The sequence below is a fragment of the Prunus avium genome, chromosome 1, assembly GCF_965620075.1.
Source record: "Prunus avium chromosome 1, drPruAviu1.hap1.1, whole genome shotgun sequence".
Classification (NCBI taxonomy): Eukaryota; Viridiplantae; Streptophyta; class Magnoliopsida; order Rosales; family Rosaceae; genus Prunus; species Prunus avium.
The window spans coordinates 20,686,757-20,702,390 of NC_142284.1; the positions used below are offsets into that span (position 1 = coordinate 20,686,757).

A 15,634-nucleotide genomic window follows, 5' to 3' on the forward strand; every position below is an offset into this window, starting at 1 on the left:
ATGGAGGTTAGTATCCAATTCAACTTAGCTAGAAAGTAGAGTTTATTTCTTTACTATCATTTTACATCATTGATGAAGTTTTAAACTTTCTTATTACTCTTTGTTATGTATAGAAACGAGAAAATGCTGAGCCTATTGACCTGGACAAGACAACAGTGACATTGGAACCTCACACGAAGACCCCTGGTGGATTATTCCTTCCTGGGAAGGATAGGGTGGTCTTTAGACCTCCGGAGAGGAAATCTCTCTTAGGTAAGATTTATGTTAGAGTGTAGCTTCATGTTTCTTGAATTTTGTTTTTTTTATTTAAAATATGTCATTAACTAATGAAAGATGTTCAGTACTTTTGGCAGGAGTATTGGCCTAATTTTTACTCGGTTAGTTTTTATGTTGAACCCAAAGAGTTCTTGGATTTCTATCCTTGTTCTATGTTTCACTTTAGTTGTAAAAATTGTGGAATGATTGGCGTTCCGGCCAATGCAAGTGGTAGTATTCTTATATGCATTAATATAGAAAGCTAGTGGCTTTTCTTTAAATCTTGATTTATGATGTAACAGGGTTAGATGTCCTTGCTATTGCAAAGCGGGAAGGGTCTAAGGTTGATGGTGGATTCAAGACCCCAAGAGAAAGAGTTGCGTCTGTTGTCTCATCAATAGAGGGAGAGGAAAAATCAGAGTCAATAAATACAGATGAAAAAGGGAATGATGCATCCCCTGCTATACGAAGTCACTCTAGGAGGCGCTATCGTGAAATATCTGTGAGTGAGACACCACATACAGGTACCTTTTGGTTTATCCTGTTCTACAAATTGATTCCATCTAATTATACTAATTTGATAACTATATAAAATGTTTGTATGGAAATTGAACTGTGGATTTCACAGTAACATCCGAAACTTTGGTAGCACCATTTGGTTTATGCTGTTCTAGTAATTGGTTCCACTAATAATTCTAATTTTACAACTGTATGAACCATTTTACAATTTTCAATGACCTCATGTCCGTATGGAAATTGAACAGTGGATTTTATATCAACTCGAGTAGCACCATGCACCCACGTCTGATGCTCATATTTTATTTATTTATTTTACATTTGTGATGAAACTGATTATATGTAAAAGTATTCAGATTCATATGTTTGTCATACAAACCGTATTTGACAATTAGACTTTTAGTTATTTTTTTTATAAAACCTTCTTATTGTGTCTTACTCCTTCCCATATTGGACTTTTAGTAATTTTGTTTTTCCAAAAGACTTTTCTTATTACATCTGCTTTTCTTTAAGTAATTATTTCTTTACTTAAAGATACTTTGTAATCTTTGTGTTGTAGAAAGTACTGTAACAGAGGAAGGGCAAGCTGATGATATGTATGACACTTGTTACTCTAGGGAACATATGCGGGCAGATGTAAGCACACTTCTATTGCCATCTCTGTCTCTGTGATGCATTTATTTATGTTTTAATTTTATTGTTTAGATTGAGAAATATTTCTCAAGTGATTTTGAGTAATTTCTCATATAGAAATATGGCAGTAGGGTCTTAAAACATTGTCGAGTTGTGTACTGAGTGACTTAGAAGCAGACTTTTCATGCTCTATATTCAAAGAACCATGATTATATGGTTAGTACTAGCACTATAGTGGTAGAGTTAGGAAAATGAAGAATCTTATGAGAATGGTTTTTAAAAATAGTTGAACTGACCTTATGTTGTGAAGGGGAAATATGGCTCTGGCAAGAGCATGAAGTATTTAAATTGTGCTCATGTCAAATCTATGGAGGAGGAAAATTTCCGTTGACGTTTTATTTAATAATTTACAACTAATACTATGTTTTAACTTTGGGTCAAAGACCTTTAGTGATACTTGGTACGAATAACTCACCTCTTGGTTCCAATAACACCTTGGTGATTTGGTTAATTTTTTTATTTATATTATTCGAATATGAACTACGTAGCTGAAATGAATTTGTAAATGTTCAATATGAACCCTATTTTTGACATTGTCGACGGGTGGCTATCTCTGAAGTATTCAATGCTCACTTTGTTTTACCAGATTTACATTGTGGGAAAAGTCATGGATTTGTAAATAAGATCGAAAAAGGATTGTGATTGGTCCATTTTATTATATTCTTTATCTCCTTTCTGCTTCACTATGTTGTTTTCTTGGGATGCTTATGTTAGAATTTTCCACTTTTGACATGCATTTTTCCTCTGTTACTTATCTTTTGTTTAAATAAATTCTGATGTGCTTCTTACCATGCCTCTTTATTGAAGGTTTTGGCCACACCTAGTGGAAATTCCCATAGTTTTATGTCTTGGAGTCCTAAGTATTACAGGGACAATCATGTTAGTGCAAGAAGAGATTACAAGGGTAGGTATGAAAGGGAGGACCATGGTAGCAAGAGAAGAGAGTACCATGATGGTAATAGGAGTAAGAGACAAAAATATAGTCATGACGGTAAGGATTATTATCGTCAAAAGGCAGGTGGCCCATATGAACAAGAATATGGAAGAAAGCGGAGTAGATATGAAGATTCAAAGAGGACACCTGGTATGTAGTGTGTTTATATTTCCTTTTGTTGAATTATTTTTTTAAATAAATATTTATTCTTTTTTCTTTCTAATTAAGGGAACGTACACCTTTGAGCTCGTATACAGTTCCTGATTCTCATTATTGGAAATGTAGCATAACAAGATCCCGTTATGCATGATCTAATTATTTTTCATAAAACATGTGTGAATGACTAATGTCATATCAAATGTTGCAGGCAGATCTGACTGGGATGACGGGAGATGGGAATGGGAGGAGACACCACAGCGAGATAGCTACTCTAATACCAGTAAGCGCCATCAACCGTCACCATCACCTATGCTACTTGGGGCCTCACCTGATGCACGACTAGTTTCCCCATGGTTGGGTGGCCATACCCCTCATTCTTCTGGTATGCTATTTAGACATGGAACTTGTTGTGGGGATCAAATTTAGATGTTTTTCTTTTATGACAGTGATGGCTAGGATGTCATTTCACCTTGATTTTTAGATGTAACTTAATTAAAATTACAACAGGCTCTACTGCTTCTCCCTGGGATCACATCTCACCCTTTCCAGCTCCAATACTTGCATGTGGATACGCAGTCAAATCTTCAAGTTCGAAGTGTGTTGCGAGGTCCCATCAACATACATTTCCTTCAGAAAATTCACAATCATTCAAGGTATATTTTTTGTATAAATATCTTTTTGTGGTTAATTTTGGAGATTTTGGAATAAGGTCTTTTGCCTGTTTTGGCTGTGTCTGATGAATGGTATTCTTCTTTGCAGGATGGAGAAGGAGATAAGACTATTGTGGCTGAAGAACACAAATATGAGATTAGTGAAAGCATGCATTCAGAGATGGAATACAATTCTGACCGTTCATGGTAATTAAATATATAGATAAGTTCTTCAATGAACCTTAAATTACGTCCTAAAAAACAAGGTTTGGGGATGACCACATGTGATGATTGTGTCTGGGAAAAAAATTACCCCCTGAAGACATCAATCTGTGCACATTGTTTCCTTGCCTTGATTGGGCTAATCTGTGAACATCATTTGTACAAATTTTCAGGTTTCGTGTGCAGCAGCTTAATATCTTCAGAACTAACTACTACTATCTACTCTCAGTTCTTAAGTAGTAGCTATTTGAAGAAAAGTTTTTTTACTGGTCAATGACCTATATTCCTGTATGGGTTTCCCTTGTGGACCTCATGTTATGATAGTAGTAAAGTTGAGTTGTGAACTTTATTTAACCGCTATCATCTTGTTATATAGGTACGATAGAGAAGAAGGAAACACAATGTTTGATACGACTGATGCCTCATCCTTATTTTATGGAAATGATACTTCTTTTCAAAAGAAGGAAGCAGAGTTGGCGAAAAGGCTGGTGTGTCCATTGTTTTCTTGTCAGTTTTCTTTAATTTGCGGAGTTGTGTCTGAACTATATTTTGGTTGATGAATAAGTATTACACTTTGGTTTTATTTGTAATAAAAAGAAGAGAGTTCGCCAAAGGACTGGAAGTTTCTTCTCAATTCTTCTGATTGTGATGGCTTCTTATGGTAGAGGAGTCTTGTAAGTGATTATCGTGTTGGTTGAGAAGTAAATTCGAGTGGTTCAGATGTAAAGTCAAAGACAAAACGTAACCAATGAAATCGAAAAATTTATTATATGACATTGTAGATATGATTAATTATAGCACATCAATTGGTCCAAGTGTACCAGTTATGCTTGTATTTCTGTCACCTTCACTAAATATTTTGATTTCCTTTTTAGGTTCAAAAAGATGGAACTAAGATGTCTCTTGCTCAGAGCAAAAAGTTGTCTCAACGCACTGCTGATAATGCTCAGTGGGAGGATCGTCAACTTTTGAGATCTGGTGCTGTTAGAGGTACCGAGGTGCAGACTGAGTTTGACGATGAAGAAGAGCGGAAAGTTATTCTTCTTGTACATGGTAAGAAAAGGGTAAACTAGCCATCACTTAATTGATGAAATATATGCTTTGGTGTTTGTGCATGGAAGATTGAAATCTCAGTTTGCTATAATATTTACTGCTATTATCACAGACACAAAGCCTCCTTTCCTGGACGGCAGGGTTGTTTATACCAAGCAAGCAGAGCCCATAATGCCTATAAGGGATCCCACATCAGATATGGCCACAATTTCACGCAAAGGGTCTGCTCTGGTTAGGGAAATCCATGAGAAGCAAAGTATGAACAAGTCACGTCAGCGTTTCTGGGAGCTTGCAGGTTCAAAACTTGGTGATATCCTTGGTGTTGAGAAATCAGCAGAGCAGGTATTGAACTTAAGAGATGAAGTTCCGATTTTTGCTTTACACTTTGCAGGTTTGGGACTAACCCTTTCATTTCTTATGCTAGATTGATGCAGATACAGCTGCAGTAGGTGAAGATGGTGAAATTGATTTCAAAGAAGATGCGAAGTTTGCACAACATATGAAGAGTGGGGAGGCTGTGAGTGAATTTGCACTGTCAAAAACACTCTCACAGCAACGACAATATTTGCCCATATTTTCTGTGCGGGATGAGTTATTGCAGGTATGATGTTTATTCTTTTGTGTGGAATGCTTTGTTTGCTTTTGAAAGAAGTAATACCTAGAAGATCTGCCCCTTCCAGGAACAGAGCCCTTTGAAATTGAAAATCCGAAATATCATTATTAATTCGCTCGAATCTGTGAAGCTGATGTTTTGTTGAGTGGCTTAAAGAATAAGACTGAAGGGATTTAGTCATCCGACTTTTATTGTCTTCTTTGGTTGGGCACAATTTAATAACAATTGGATTGCACTCAAATCTTTGATAATTGACCTAATAGAAGAAAAAATTAATTGGGGCCTTTTTCTCAGAATGCTTTCTAGAAATAGACTTTAGTGTTTCGTTTTTTCCACTTGGTTATTCCCATTTGTGTATATGTATAGTGCACTATTCTAAACCTTATTTAATATTGGCTTGATAGGTAATTCGAGAAAATCAGGTTATTGTTGTTGTTGGAGAAACTGGTTCTGGAAAGACTACTCAACTGACACAGGTACCTTTTGCTCTCTTTCATATCTTATAATCAAATATTTTCTCCCAAATTTATGAGATTTATAGTGGATGTATATTTATGGTGTATCTCATTATCTGGTATTCATTATGTGGGTTGTGTTGTCAGTATCTTCACGAAGATGGGTACACAGTAAATGGTATAGTGGGTTGCACCCAACCAAGGCGTGTGGCAGCCATGAGTGTTGCAAAAAGAGTTAGTGAAGAGATGGAGACTGAGCTTGGTGATAAAGTCGGCTATGCTATTCGTTTTGAGGATGTCACTGGGCCAAATACCATAATAAAGGTAATTCTTTTGTTTGCGTTTTAAACCATATTGTGAAGTCCTGACTGTTCCCCGCAGGTATTTATTATTTCAAAGATCCTTTCTTCAGCTTGTGTACTGATCTGGATCTCCTTTTCCCTAGTTTATTTGATATTTCGAGACAGATTTAGTTCATAAAGATTTAAGATTACCTGTAGTCTTCACCTTTATATTATATATGTTAATCTTGATTTTTCCAATCTTGCAGTACATGACTGATGGAGTACTTCTGCGTGAGACGCTCAGAGATTCTGATCTTGACAAGTACCGGTATGAGAACTTGCAGAGTTTGAACAGCCCTTTATCTCTGCATTTAACTGGTTATTTACTTTCAAAACAAAATTACTTACTGTCAAGGCTGTTTTTTTTGGTTTTGCAGTGTAGTTGTGATGGATGAAGCCCATGAAAGGTCACTAAACACAGATGTGCTGTTTGGAATTTTGAAAAAAGTGGTGGCCCAACGTCGTGATTTTAAGCTCATTGTGACATCTGCAACTCTAAATGCTCAGAAATTTTCAAATTTCTTTGGAAGGTAATCTTTATTTCTTTTTACTGTTTTGTCATCATTTTTGCATCTGTTTGCTCAGCTTGCTGAATTTGACTATTGGTTGCAGTGTACCAATATTTCACATTCCTGGGAGAACCTTTCCTGTAAATACCTTGTACAGCAAAACCCCATGCGAAGATTATGTTGAAGGTGCAGTGAAGCAGGCCATGACTATTCACATCACCAGCCCTCCAGGTGACATCCTCATCTTCATGACAGGCCAAGATGAGATTGAGGCAGCCTGTTATGCACTTGCTGAGCGGATGGAACACCTTATCTCGTCCTCGAAGAAAGGGGTGCCAAAACTCTTGATACTCCCCATATATTCGCAGTTGCCTGCTGACTTGCAAGCAAAGATATTCCAAAAAGCTGAGGATGGTGCTCGCAAGTGCATTGTAGCAACCAACATCGCTGAGACTTCATTGACCGTGGATGGAATATTTTACGTTATTGACGCTGGCTATTGTAAAATGAAAGTATACAACCCTCGAATGGGTATGGATGCTCTTCAAGTGTTTCCTGTTAGTCGTGCTGCTGCAGAACAGCGTGCTGGGCGTGCTGGTAGAACTGGGCCTGGAACATGTTATAGGTTGTACACAGAGAATGCATATCTAAATGAAATGCTGCCCAGTCCTGTGCCAGAGATTCAGAGGACTAACCTTGGTAATGTGGTGTTGTTGCTCAAGAGTCTTAAGGTGGAGAACTTGCTAGATTTTGATTTCTTGGACCCACCTCCCCAGGACAACATTCTCAATTCTATGTACCAGTTGTGGGTCTTAGGTGCTCTTAACAATGTTGGGCGCTTAACTGATCTGGGCTGGAAAATGGTGGAGTTCCCACTGGATCCTCCACTTGCTAAGATGCTATTGATGGGTGAAGAGCTAGGATGCTTGGATGAGGTTCTGACAATTGTGTCCATGCTTTCAGTGCCGTCTGTATTCTTTAGGCCCAAGGATAGGGCAGAGGAGAGCGATGCTGCACGAGAGAAATTCTCCATTCCAGAATCCGACCACTTGACGCTGTATAATGTCTACCAGCAGTGGAAACAAAATCAGTATCGTGGGGACTGGTGTGGCGATCATTTTTTGCATGTGAAAGGGTTACGAAAGGCTAGAGAGGTGAGGTCGCAGCTGCTAGAGATCCTGAAGACACTGAAAATCCCTCTAACATCCTGTTTGCATGATACTGATATTGTGAGAAAAGCTATTTGCTCTGCGTACTTTCACAATTCTGCAAGATTGAAGGGAGTGGGGGAGTATGTGAATTGCCGGACGGGGATGCCTTGCCATTTACATCCGAGCAGTGCTCTTTATGGTATGGGCTGCACTCCAGATTATGTCGTTTATCATGAATTGATTTTGACGGCAAAGGAGTACATGCAGTGTGCCACAGCAGTGGAACCACAGTGGTTGGCTGAGTTGGGGCCCATGTTCTTCTCTGTAAAGGATTCGGATACTTCAATGTTGGAGCATAAGAAGAGACAAAAGGACGAGAAAACTTCTATGGAGGAGGAAATGGAGAACCTAAGGAAGGAACAAGCAGAGGAAGATAAAGAAAGCAAGCGGAAGGAGAGTGAAAAGAGATCCAAGCAGCGGCAGCAAGTCTCAATGCCGGGCTTGAACAAGTACTCTTGTACATATTTGAGGCCGAAGAAACTTGGCTTGTAAATGTAAATAGTGTACTATATAATGTATGATTCAGTCCTAGTAGTGTTCTGGTGGAAAGCAGTTATTTGTGAACGCCGAAAAAAGGGAGGGAAAAAGAATCGAATATTGTCATTTTTAACCAAAGATTCAAATTTGAAATTCTCATATATTTATTTTTGGCAAAAGCTCACTTTCGGTCCCTGTGGTTTATAACTTTTACCACTAAGGTCCTTCTTGTTTTAATTTCGTCAATTTTATCCTTGTAGATTCAATTTGAAGCAATTCAAGGATAATACTCAATTTCTGTCAAATTTTCTTAACTTTTGTTATTTGTAGAGGAGCAATTCAGTCCATAAATTTTTTGAAAAATTCATTCATTTTAAAATTAAACAATACAAATATAAATTTATATAAAAATAGTTTTAAAATAAATAACAGAAATTAAGAAAATTTGACATAAATTGAAACTACATGGACAAAATTGACAAAATTGAAACCACGGGGACCTTAATAATAAAAGTGATAAACCATAGGGATCAAAAGTGATGTTTTGCCTTTATTTTTCGAGCATAGATACAACTTGATACATTATAAGCTTTGGAATATGTGGAGATTTTTCTGAGAACTAGTATTCAACCACCTGCTCAACGATTTCTCGACCCAATAGAAGGTTGTTCCACATCCACTAGCCCTTTTCGTTGGTTTTTTTGTTTGTTTTGATGACACAGGGGGAAAAAACCCCAAACAAACCTACACAACACGAACTAAACGGGGCCTAGAGACCCTAATCAGATCATCAACCAAAGTCGCTTCAGCCCAAAGAGGCACCGAGCCAAACCAACACACACTTAAGTCCAGATTATAGCTACCATTAGCAAGACAGTTAGCCAAACAATTCCGCTCTCGATAAACATGTTGAAGCTCACAAGTACTAATCAACTTCATAAAATCCCAGCAACTAAATGACAGACCAGCAAGGGGATGACCTCCAATAGTATTAGGATTTCTCATGAGCTGCACAACAAGCACTGAATCCATTTCAATCACCAGATTAGAGATCCCTCGAGCCACAGCAAGCTACAGACCAAAAACCAACCCCCATAGCTCAGCTTCTAAAATCTAACATGTCCCCAAGTTCACAGAAAAACCACCAACCCAATCTCCTAAGGAATCACGGATAACACCCCTTGCACCATGATCAGTTCATAATTGTATATCATTTTGTACCCCTCTAGCTTATGATTTAGTTATGTTATTGAGTTAAACTTGTGCTTTTAATCCCTTTTCTGTTTATCTTTTAGTTCATTGGGCCTTAGGTAGCAATGGTGGCTTTGGATAGGAAAAGATGCAAAATGGTGCAAAAACGAGCAGACTGAGTTAGCAATTTGTTTCGGCCTTAACTTCCTCCTCCCAACTTGTATTGGCCCAATTAATATGTGATTGGAAAGAAGAGATTCTGAACTGCAAGATGGACTGATAAAACGTATCAATTGATGAAGCCAAGCCCAATCCGTGGGCCCATCAAAATGCACACCATGAGTCAATTCCAGTCTATTTTCGGCAGTCAACTTGCAAGGCCCAAAATGTACACTTGTATTGCTTTGATGGGAATACATTCTTCATAAAAGTTGTTCCAGTGGGTGTCTATTATGACATATCCAAATGTGAGCCCCATTGGATACATATTGAAACCTCAGGCCTTCCTACACCAAGCCTGGTTCAGAAGAATATTTTTTTCCAGCAACCAAAAGAAAACCCACATGGGTTGGTAGCAAAAGGCAGCCAAAATTGAACACTTTTGAAAACCCATGTGAAGAAAGCTTGAAGTGCAGCAAAAGAAGTATGAGATGAAATTAATTCCAACCACACTAACATAGTCAAGATGAAGTGGGAGTTATGGGTTGTATTAAAAGAGGAATGGTGGTATTGGAATTTATCATGGTGTTCCTCCCTCTTAGCCCTATAAATAGAGAAGTCTTCAAACTTCAAAAAACACCCCCAAAGGGGGGAGCTCTCAAATACTTCTCTAGAGCTCCCCTCCCTTCTCTCCCTCAAATTCTCTTAGTTTCTCTTTCTAGTTTTCAATTGTTGTAATGAAATCTTTGTGCTGAAATTATCCTTAAGTTTTTCTTAGTTCCACTTTACTTTTCATTGTTATGTAAATTCTTTTCTTTAGTTTCAAGTTTGATTAGTTTCCAAGTTTCAATTATGGTTTTTGTTCTTATTCATTATGCTTTTAAGTTAATATGCTAGTTTGAATGATTGATCACCATTTAGGCTTGCATGTTGGCTATCTTGGTTTGAATTAAGAGTAGACACCATGCTTTAATTCGAATTGAACTATGAATAGGAAGAGTAACATTCGACAACAGGGATTAGATACATACTTGGTTGTTTAAAATGTTCTTCTATGCTTAATGGATTCCTAACGCTTAGTTTAGGTTAGACAACAGATGATCAAATTAGGGAATTTGGAATACAAGGTTAGGACCAGACACCATGGCTTAATCATACTTTAGCTAGAATCAATCCATTAATCAAGTTGAACTTGGGAACTTATCTGCTTGAGTTATTTTCTTTTCTTTCTTTCTTGTTTTATTTATTTTCTTTCTTGTTTTTCTATTTTGTGTAGGAAAACTGAATTGGATTATTCAATCACCAATCCCTGTGGAATCGACCTCACACTTACATATGCTATACTACCGAACGGCTCGTGCACTTGCGAGTATCACAAGTTGATTATGCAGCTGAATCCATTTTGGTGCAGCTGAATCGACGCAACACACCAATAGCCCCAGAACAAGGCTTACAAGTACCATCCACATTTAATTTAAAAGTTTCAATCCCAGGATGCACCCAAGCAAGCTTTACCTGCACTTTAGTGAAATTGCGCTTGACACAATTGATGGAACAAAGCCATTCATTTATAGCAACTTGAATAATCTTTTGGGGACGATTTGGCAACTCCTCAAGCTCAGCAAAAATCTTCTAATTCTAGATAAACTAGCAAGTAAAAATAAACATAGTGTGCCAAGGGGTTCCTTCCCCCCAAATTGCCTTAAAACAACGATTACCTATGAGCCAAGGTTTTACATCAGCATTATAAAGAGCAGAAACTTTGCTTGGCAAGCCAACAACCCTCTAAACCTCTTTAGCTCTAGGACAATCTCTCAGAAGATGCACAATTGATTCCGAAAACCCACCGCAAAAACTGCAAGAAGGGTCACTAGTTAATTGCCTTCTTGCCTGTTGTTCATTTGTCAAAATTCTCCCTTGCAAGACTAGCCAAAAGAAAATTTTTAGCTTTGGAGGAACCTTAAGCTTCCAAAGGATATCCAAACCAGGATTAGACCTCCCATAATTTATAAACAGAAGAACATAGGCTGATTTAACTGAAAACATCCCATCACAAGTGGCACTCCATATCTGTGTATCCTGCAAATTACTCACAGCCCCAATATGAAAATTAATGATCCTTTGTACAATTTCTTCAGTCACTACACCCCTCAATTTATCAATATCCCACCATCTGTTTTTAAAAAAGCTATCCACTATACAATCCTGCTCAATAGCATTGAGCACACCTTCTTGGTGCAGCAAAGGACCCTTATGGAGCCAATGATCCTTCCAAAACAAAACATTATCACCTTGACCAAGCCTCCAACTCATACCTTGTCTAAGCAGTTGGGCACCATAAATAATACCTTTCCAAGTAGAAGAACCATCCTTCTTACACGGTAAGGAAGGATGAAGAATAGATTAGCCTTTTAAATACTTGTCCTCAAACATCTTCACCCATAATCCCTGATCTTTGTTATGAATTCTCCAACCAATCTTGGCAAGCAGAGCTTGATTTAGATTGGCAGAATTCTTGAAGCCTAAACCACCCTTATTCTTAGGCCTGCAGACCAAATCCCACTGACAAAGATGAACCTTATGCTTTGCATCAGTTCCTCCCCAAAAGAAATTCCTATTAAGCTTGTCTAACTCCTCACAAGTACTCATAGGCAATTTAGCAGTTTGCATTGCATACACAGGCATAGCAGACATGAAAGCTTGAATCAAAGTGGTACGACCAGCCAAAGACAGCAATTTACTCTTCCAAGAAGCCAATCTCTTATGCACTTTGTCCACAATACTAGTAAATGTACCTTTCATAACTCTGGAGTGTAACAGGGGCATACCCAAATACCTCCCCAAATTAGTAGTCAAAGGGGAACCACAAATACCACTTATTTCTCTAGCTAACTCTATACTAGTGTTGGGAGAGCAAAAGATAGCTGATTTATCAAAATTAACAACATGACCAGAAACTTGACATAACAGATCAAGACATCTCTTCATAACTCGAGCTTGATTAATACTAGCTTCAGCAAATAACACCAAATCATCAGCAAAAAATAAATGAGAGACTGCAAGCCCTGATTGAGAGGTCTTCACAGGCTTCCAACACTTTCTATTCATAGAATCAAAGTTGATATGTGATAATTTCTCAATGCACAACACAAACCAAAAAGGGGAGAGAGGATCTCCTTGCCGAATACCATTACTAGGCATAAAATCTTCAGTAAGCTCCCCATTAACACAAACTTGGTGTCTTACGGAATTAACACAAGCCATAATCAGCTTGCTACAATGGTCAGGCAACCCTATTTCCTCAAGAACATACTCAATAAACTTCAAGTTTAAGCGATCATAAGCTTTAGAAAGGTCGATCTTCCACGCAATGAAACCTTTCTTAGAGCATTTCCAGCAGTTGCCCCTTGCCATGGCAAGGGAAGGGGGCTAGGGCAGCCACTATTCACGTGAATAGTGGCTGCCCTTGCAAAAAGCAATGTGTGTTTCCAGCAATTGCCATGGCAAAGGGCAAATACTATTCATTTTTTTGGTTTTTTTTTCACATATTTCTTTACCTAAACAATTAATTTGGACAATATTTTTTAAAAAGATTTTTGGTATGGGAAGTGAAAAATATGACTAAGTATTTATTTTTAAAAAATCTGAATATTTTTTGTTTTTTTTTTTTCGATTTTTTAAATTTTTAAATTTTTTTTTTGTTGCTGACGTCATCTCTGACGTCAGCCCCCTTGTTTTGGATCTCAGGCTGAACTTGCCCTCGGGCCAGCCCTTCTTCGTGGCCCCCACAAGCAACTCGGGCTAACCCTTACTGCTGGAGCCCGTTTTTCTCCCAAAACCCCCCCAGCCCGAGTCCAAAACTAGCTGCTAGACTTGCTCTTACTTTTAGAAACCCTGAACTTATACATCATCTCTTGAGCAATTAAAATATTGTCAGTTATGTGCCTCCCAGGCACAAAACTAACTTGGTTTGGACTGATCCATTGGGCCATGAAAGGTCTCAATCTACAAACAATAATTTTGGAGATAATTTTATACAAAGTGCAACACAAACTAATAGGCCTAAACTGAAGCATGGAATAAGGATTTTCCACCTTAGGGACTAAAGTAATCAAGGTGTAGTTCAATTCCTTAGGAATAACACAATCCTGAAAAGCTTTCATAACCATATCTACAATATCAGGAGCACAAATATCCCAATTAAGTTGATAGAAACTAGCTGGAAAACCATAAACTCTCGGAGCTTTTAAGCTGCCAATATTAAATAAGCTACTTTTGATCTCCTCAGCAGTAACAATTCTCAATAACCCATGCAAATCCAAAGAATCAACTCTAGGAAACAAATTAGGGATGGTAATACTAGTAGGCAAACAACTGGACTGAGAAAAAAGGTTAGAAAAGTATCTTAAAGCCAAAGCTTTTATCTCAATAGCATCATCCACCCAAACCCCTTCCTCATTCTTAAGCCTTTCAATCCTATTTCGTCGCCTTCGAATAATAGTAGTCATGTGAAAAAATTTGGTGTTCCTATGTTGCAACCATTGAATCCGGGATTTTTGTTGTCAAAAAAGAGCTTCCTGCTCAAATAAGCAATTAAACTCATCAATGAGGGATAACTCTAGCTGACTCAAAAAAGGATTTGGACAATTGCATAAAGCCTTTTGAATCCCAGCAAGCCTAGATAAAATCCTAGCCTTCCTCCTTCGTAAGTGCCCAAAGATATTCCTATTCCACTGTTGAAGAGAACAAATTAAAGCATAAGATTTATCAATAGCAGAACCAGTCAAATGATCCTACCTCTCCAAGAAAGTCCTTAAACCCCCGGTGCTTCAACCACATCATTTCAAATCTAAAAGGCTTGCATTGAGGATTAGGATGAAAGCCAGATTGTAGACAAATCTTAATAGGGCAATGATTAGATTTGGTTCGAGGCAAATGCTTAACATGAGCCTCAGCAAAGCAATATCTCCACTCCAAATTACAAAGCCCGATCCAATCTTTCAAACACTCTTCCATTGGTCCAGGTGAATTTAGGGCTAGAAAAACCCAAATCCACCATCTCATTACCAAACAACCATCTCCTGAATCCCTTGAATCTTGAAGACTGACCACCTCCAATCTTATCCTCAACTTGCAACATCTCATTGAATTCCCCAGCAAGCACCCAAGGCATTTTGTGACAACTAGCAACAAAGGTCAAATAATCCCACAGGCTGTAATGGCATGATCCATAGTGCCAAGTACCTCAACTTTAATTCTATCACCATGCCAGAGCAACCACAAGCCACCTGAAAATCCCACAAGATCAACAATTTCAAAGCAAGAGAACCCCAAAGATTTCACCATATCCATAGCTTTTTGGCCACTAATCCTAGGCTCACACAAAAACAGAATATCCATACGATGAGTGTGGATCAACTCCATCACCTTAGTTCGAAATTTGGTGTAGGCAGCACCTCTCACGTTCCAACAAACAATATCCATAAACCCAACAACAAGAAACAAAAACCTAAGGCTAAACCCTTAAAAACCAAAACTCATACCTTAAGTGTTAGTGAAGGTATTATCCAGCAACTTCCCATTAGGAGATCTCACTTGACCTTCAGAAGTATCCATTTCAGTATGCAAAAGAACACCCTCCTCTAGCACACTCTCATGATCAGAAGAACCAATAAAATCTGCATCACTATTAATCTCACCTTCATCCTCCTGGACACTCTCATTATAAACTATATTTGGTGGTTGATGCCCAAATATATAAATGCCTTTCCCACTTTGCACATCCTTGGAACTGACCCAATTAGCAACCTTATCCGGCAAAGACTGAGAGCTCTCCACCCTTTTTCCACCAATTACCATCTTGCCTCTAGCAATTAAAGCCCCAAAACCCGTGCTCTTAGACCATCCCTCCTTTTGGGCAGCATCCGTCAAATGCTTTTTATCTTGTTGAGGTGTATTAGATATATCATTCAAGGCGGTTCGAACATCTGACTTAACAGCCTTCGATTTGGTCCACACTTTCTTACCCAAGCCTTCACCTTTCCCATAACCACTTTGCCCAGCAACGCCATTAACAAACAACTCTTCTTGGCCAAAATTTTCACTTACACCATGCAGGGAATCAAATCTTGAGCCCGTAGCTCTAACCCCATTATTTCTACCTCTATGATCCTTATGCACTGCTTTAGGCCTT

The 15,634-nt window shown here is 38.2% G+C and overlaps 1 protein-coding gene across 1 annotated transcript; it reads left to right on the forward strand.

Moving 5' to 3' along the window:
* On the forward strand, positions 1-8,106 carry LOC148297537 (pre-mRNA-splicing factor ATP-dependent RNA helicase DEAH7-like). Its single transcript, XM_088247446.1, has 17 exons — positions 1-6; positions 114-252; positions 558-779; positions 1,331-1,407; positions 2,272-2,548; positions 2,766-2,939; positions 3,065-3,210; positions 3,317-3,414; positions 3,806-3,917; positions 4,305-4,482; positions 4,595-4,824; positions 4,907-5,083; positions 5,500-5,571; positions 5,698-5,874; positions 6,101-6,162; positions 6,272-6,424; positions 6,507-8,106. Exons 1-17 carry the CDS (start codon positions 1-3, stop codon positions 8,104-8,106), a joined length of 3,900 nt encoding a protein of 1,299 aa, XP_088103572.1.
* Positions 8,107-15,634: the final 7,528 nt, after the last annotated feature.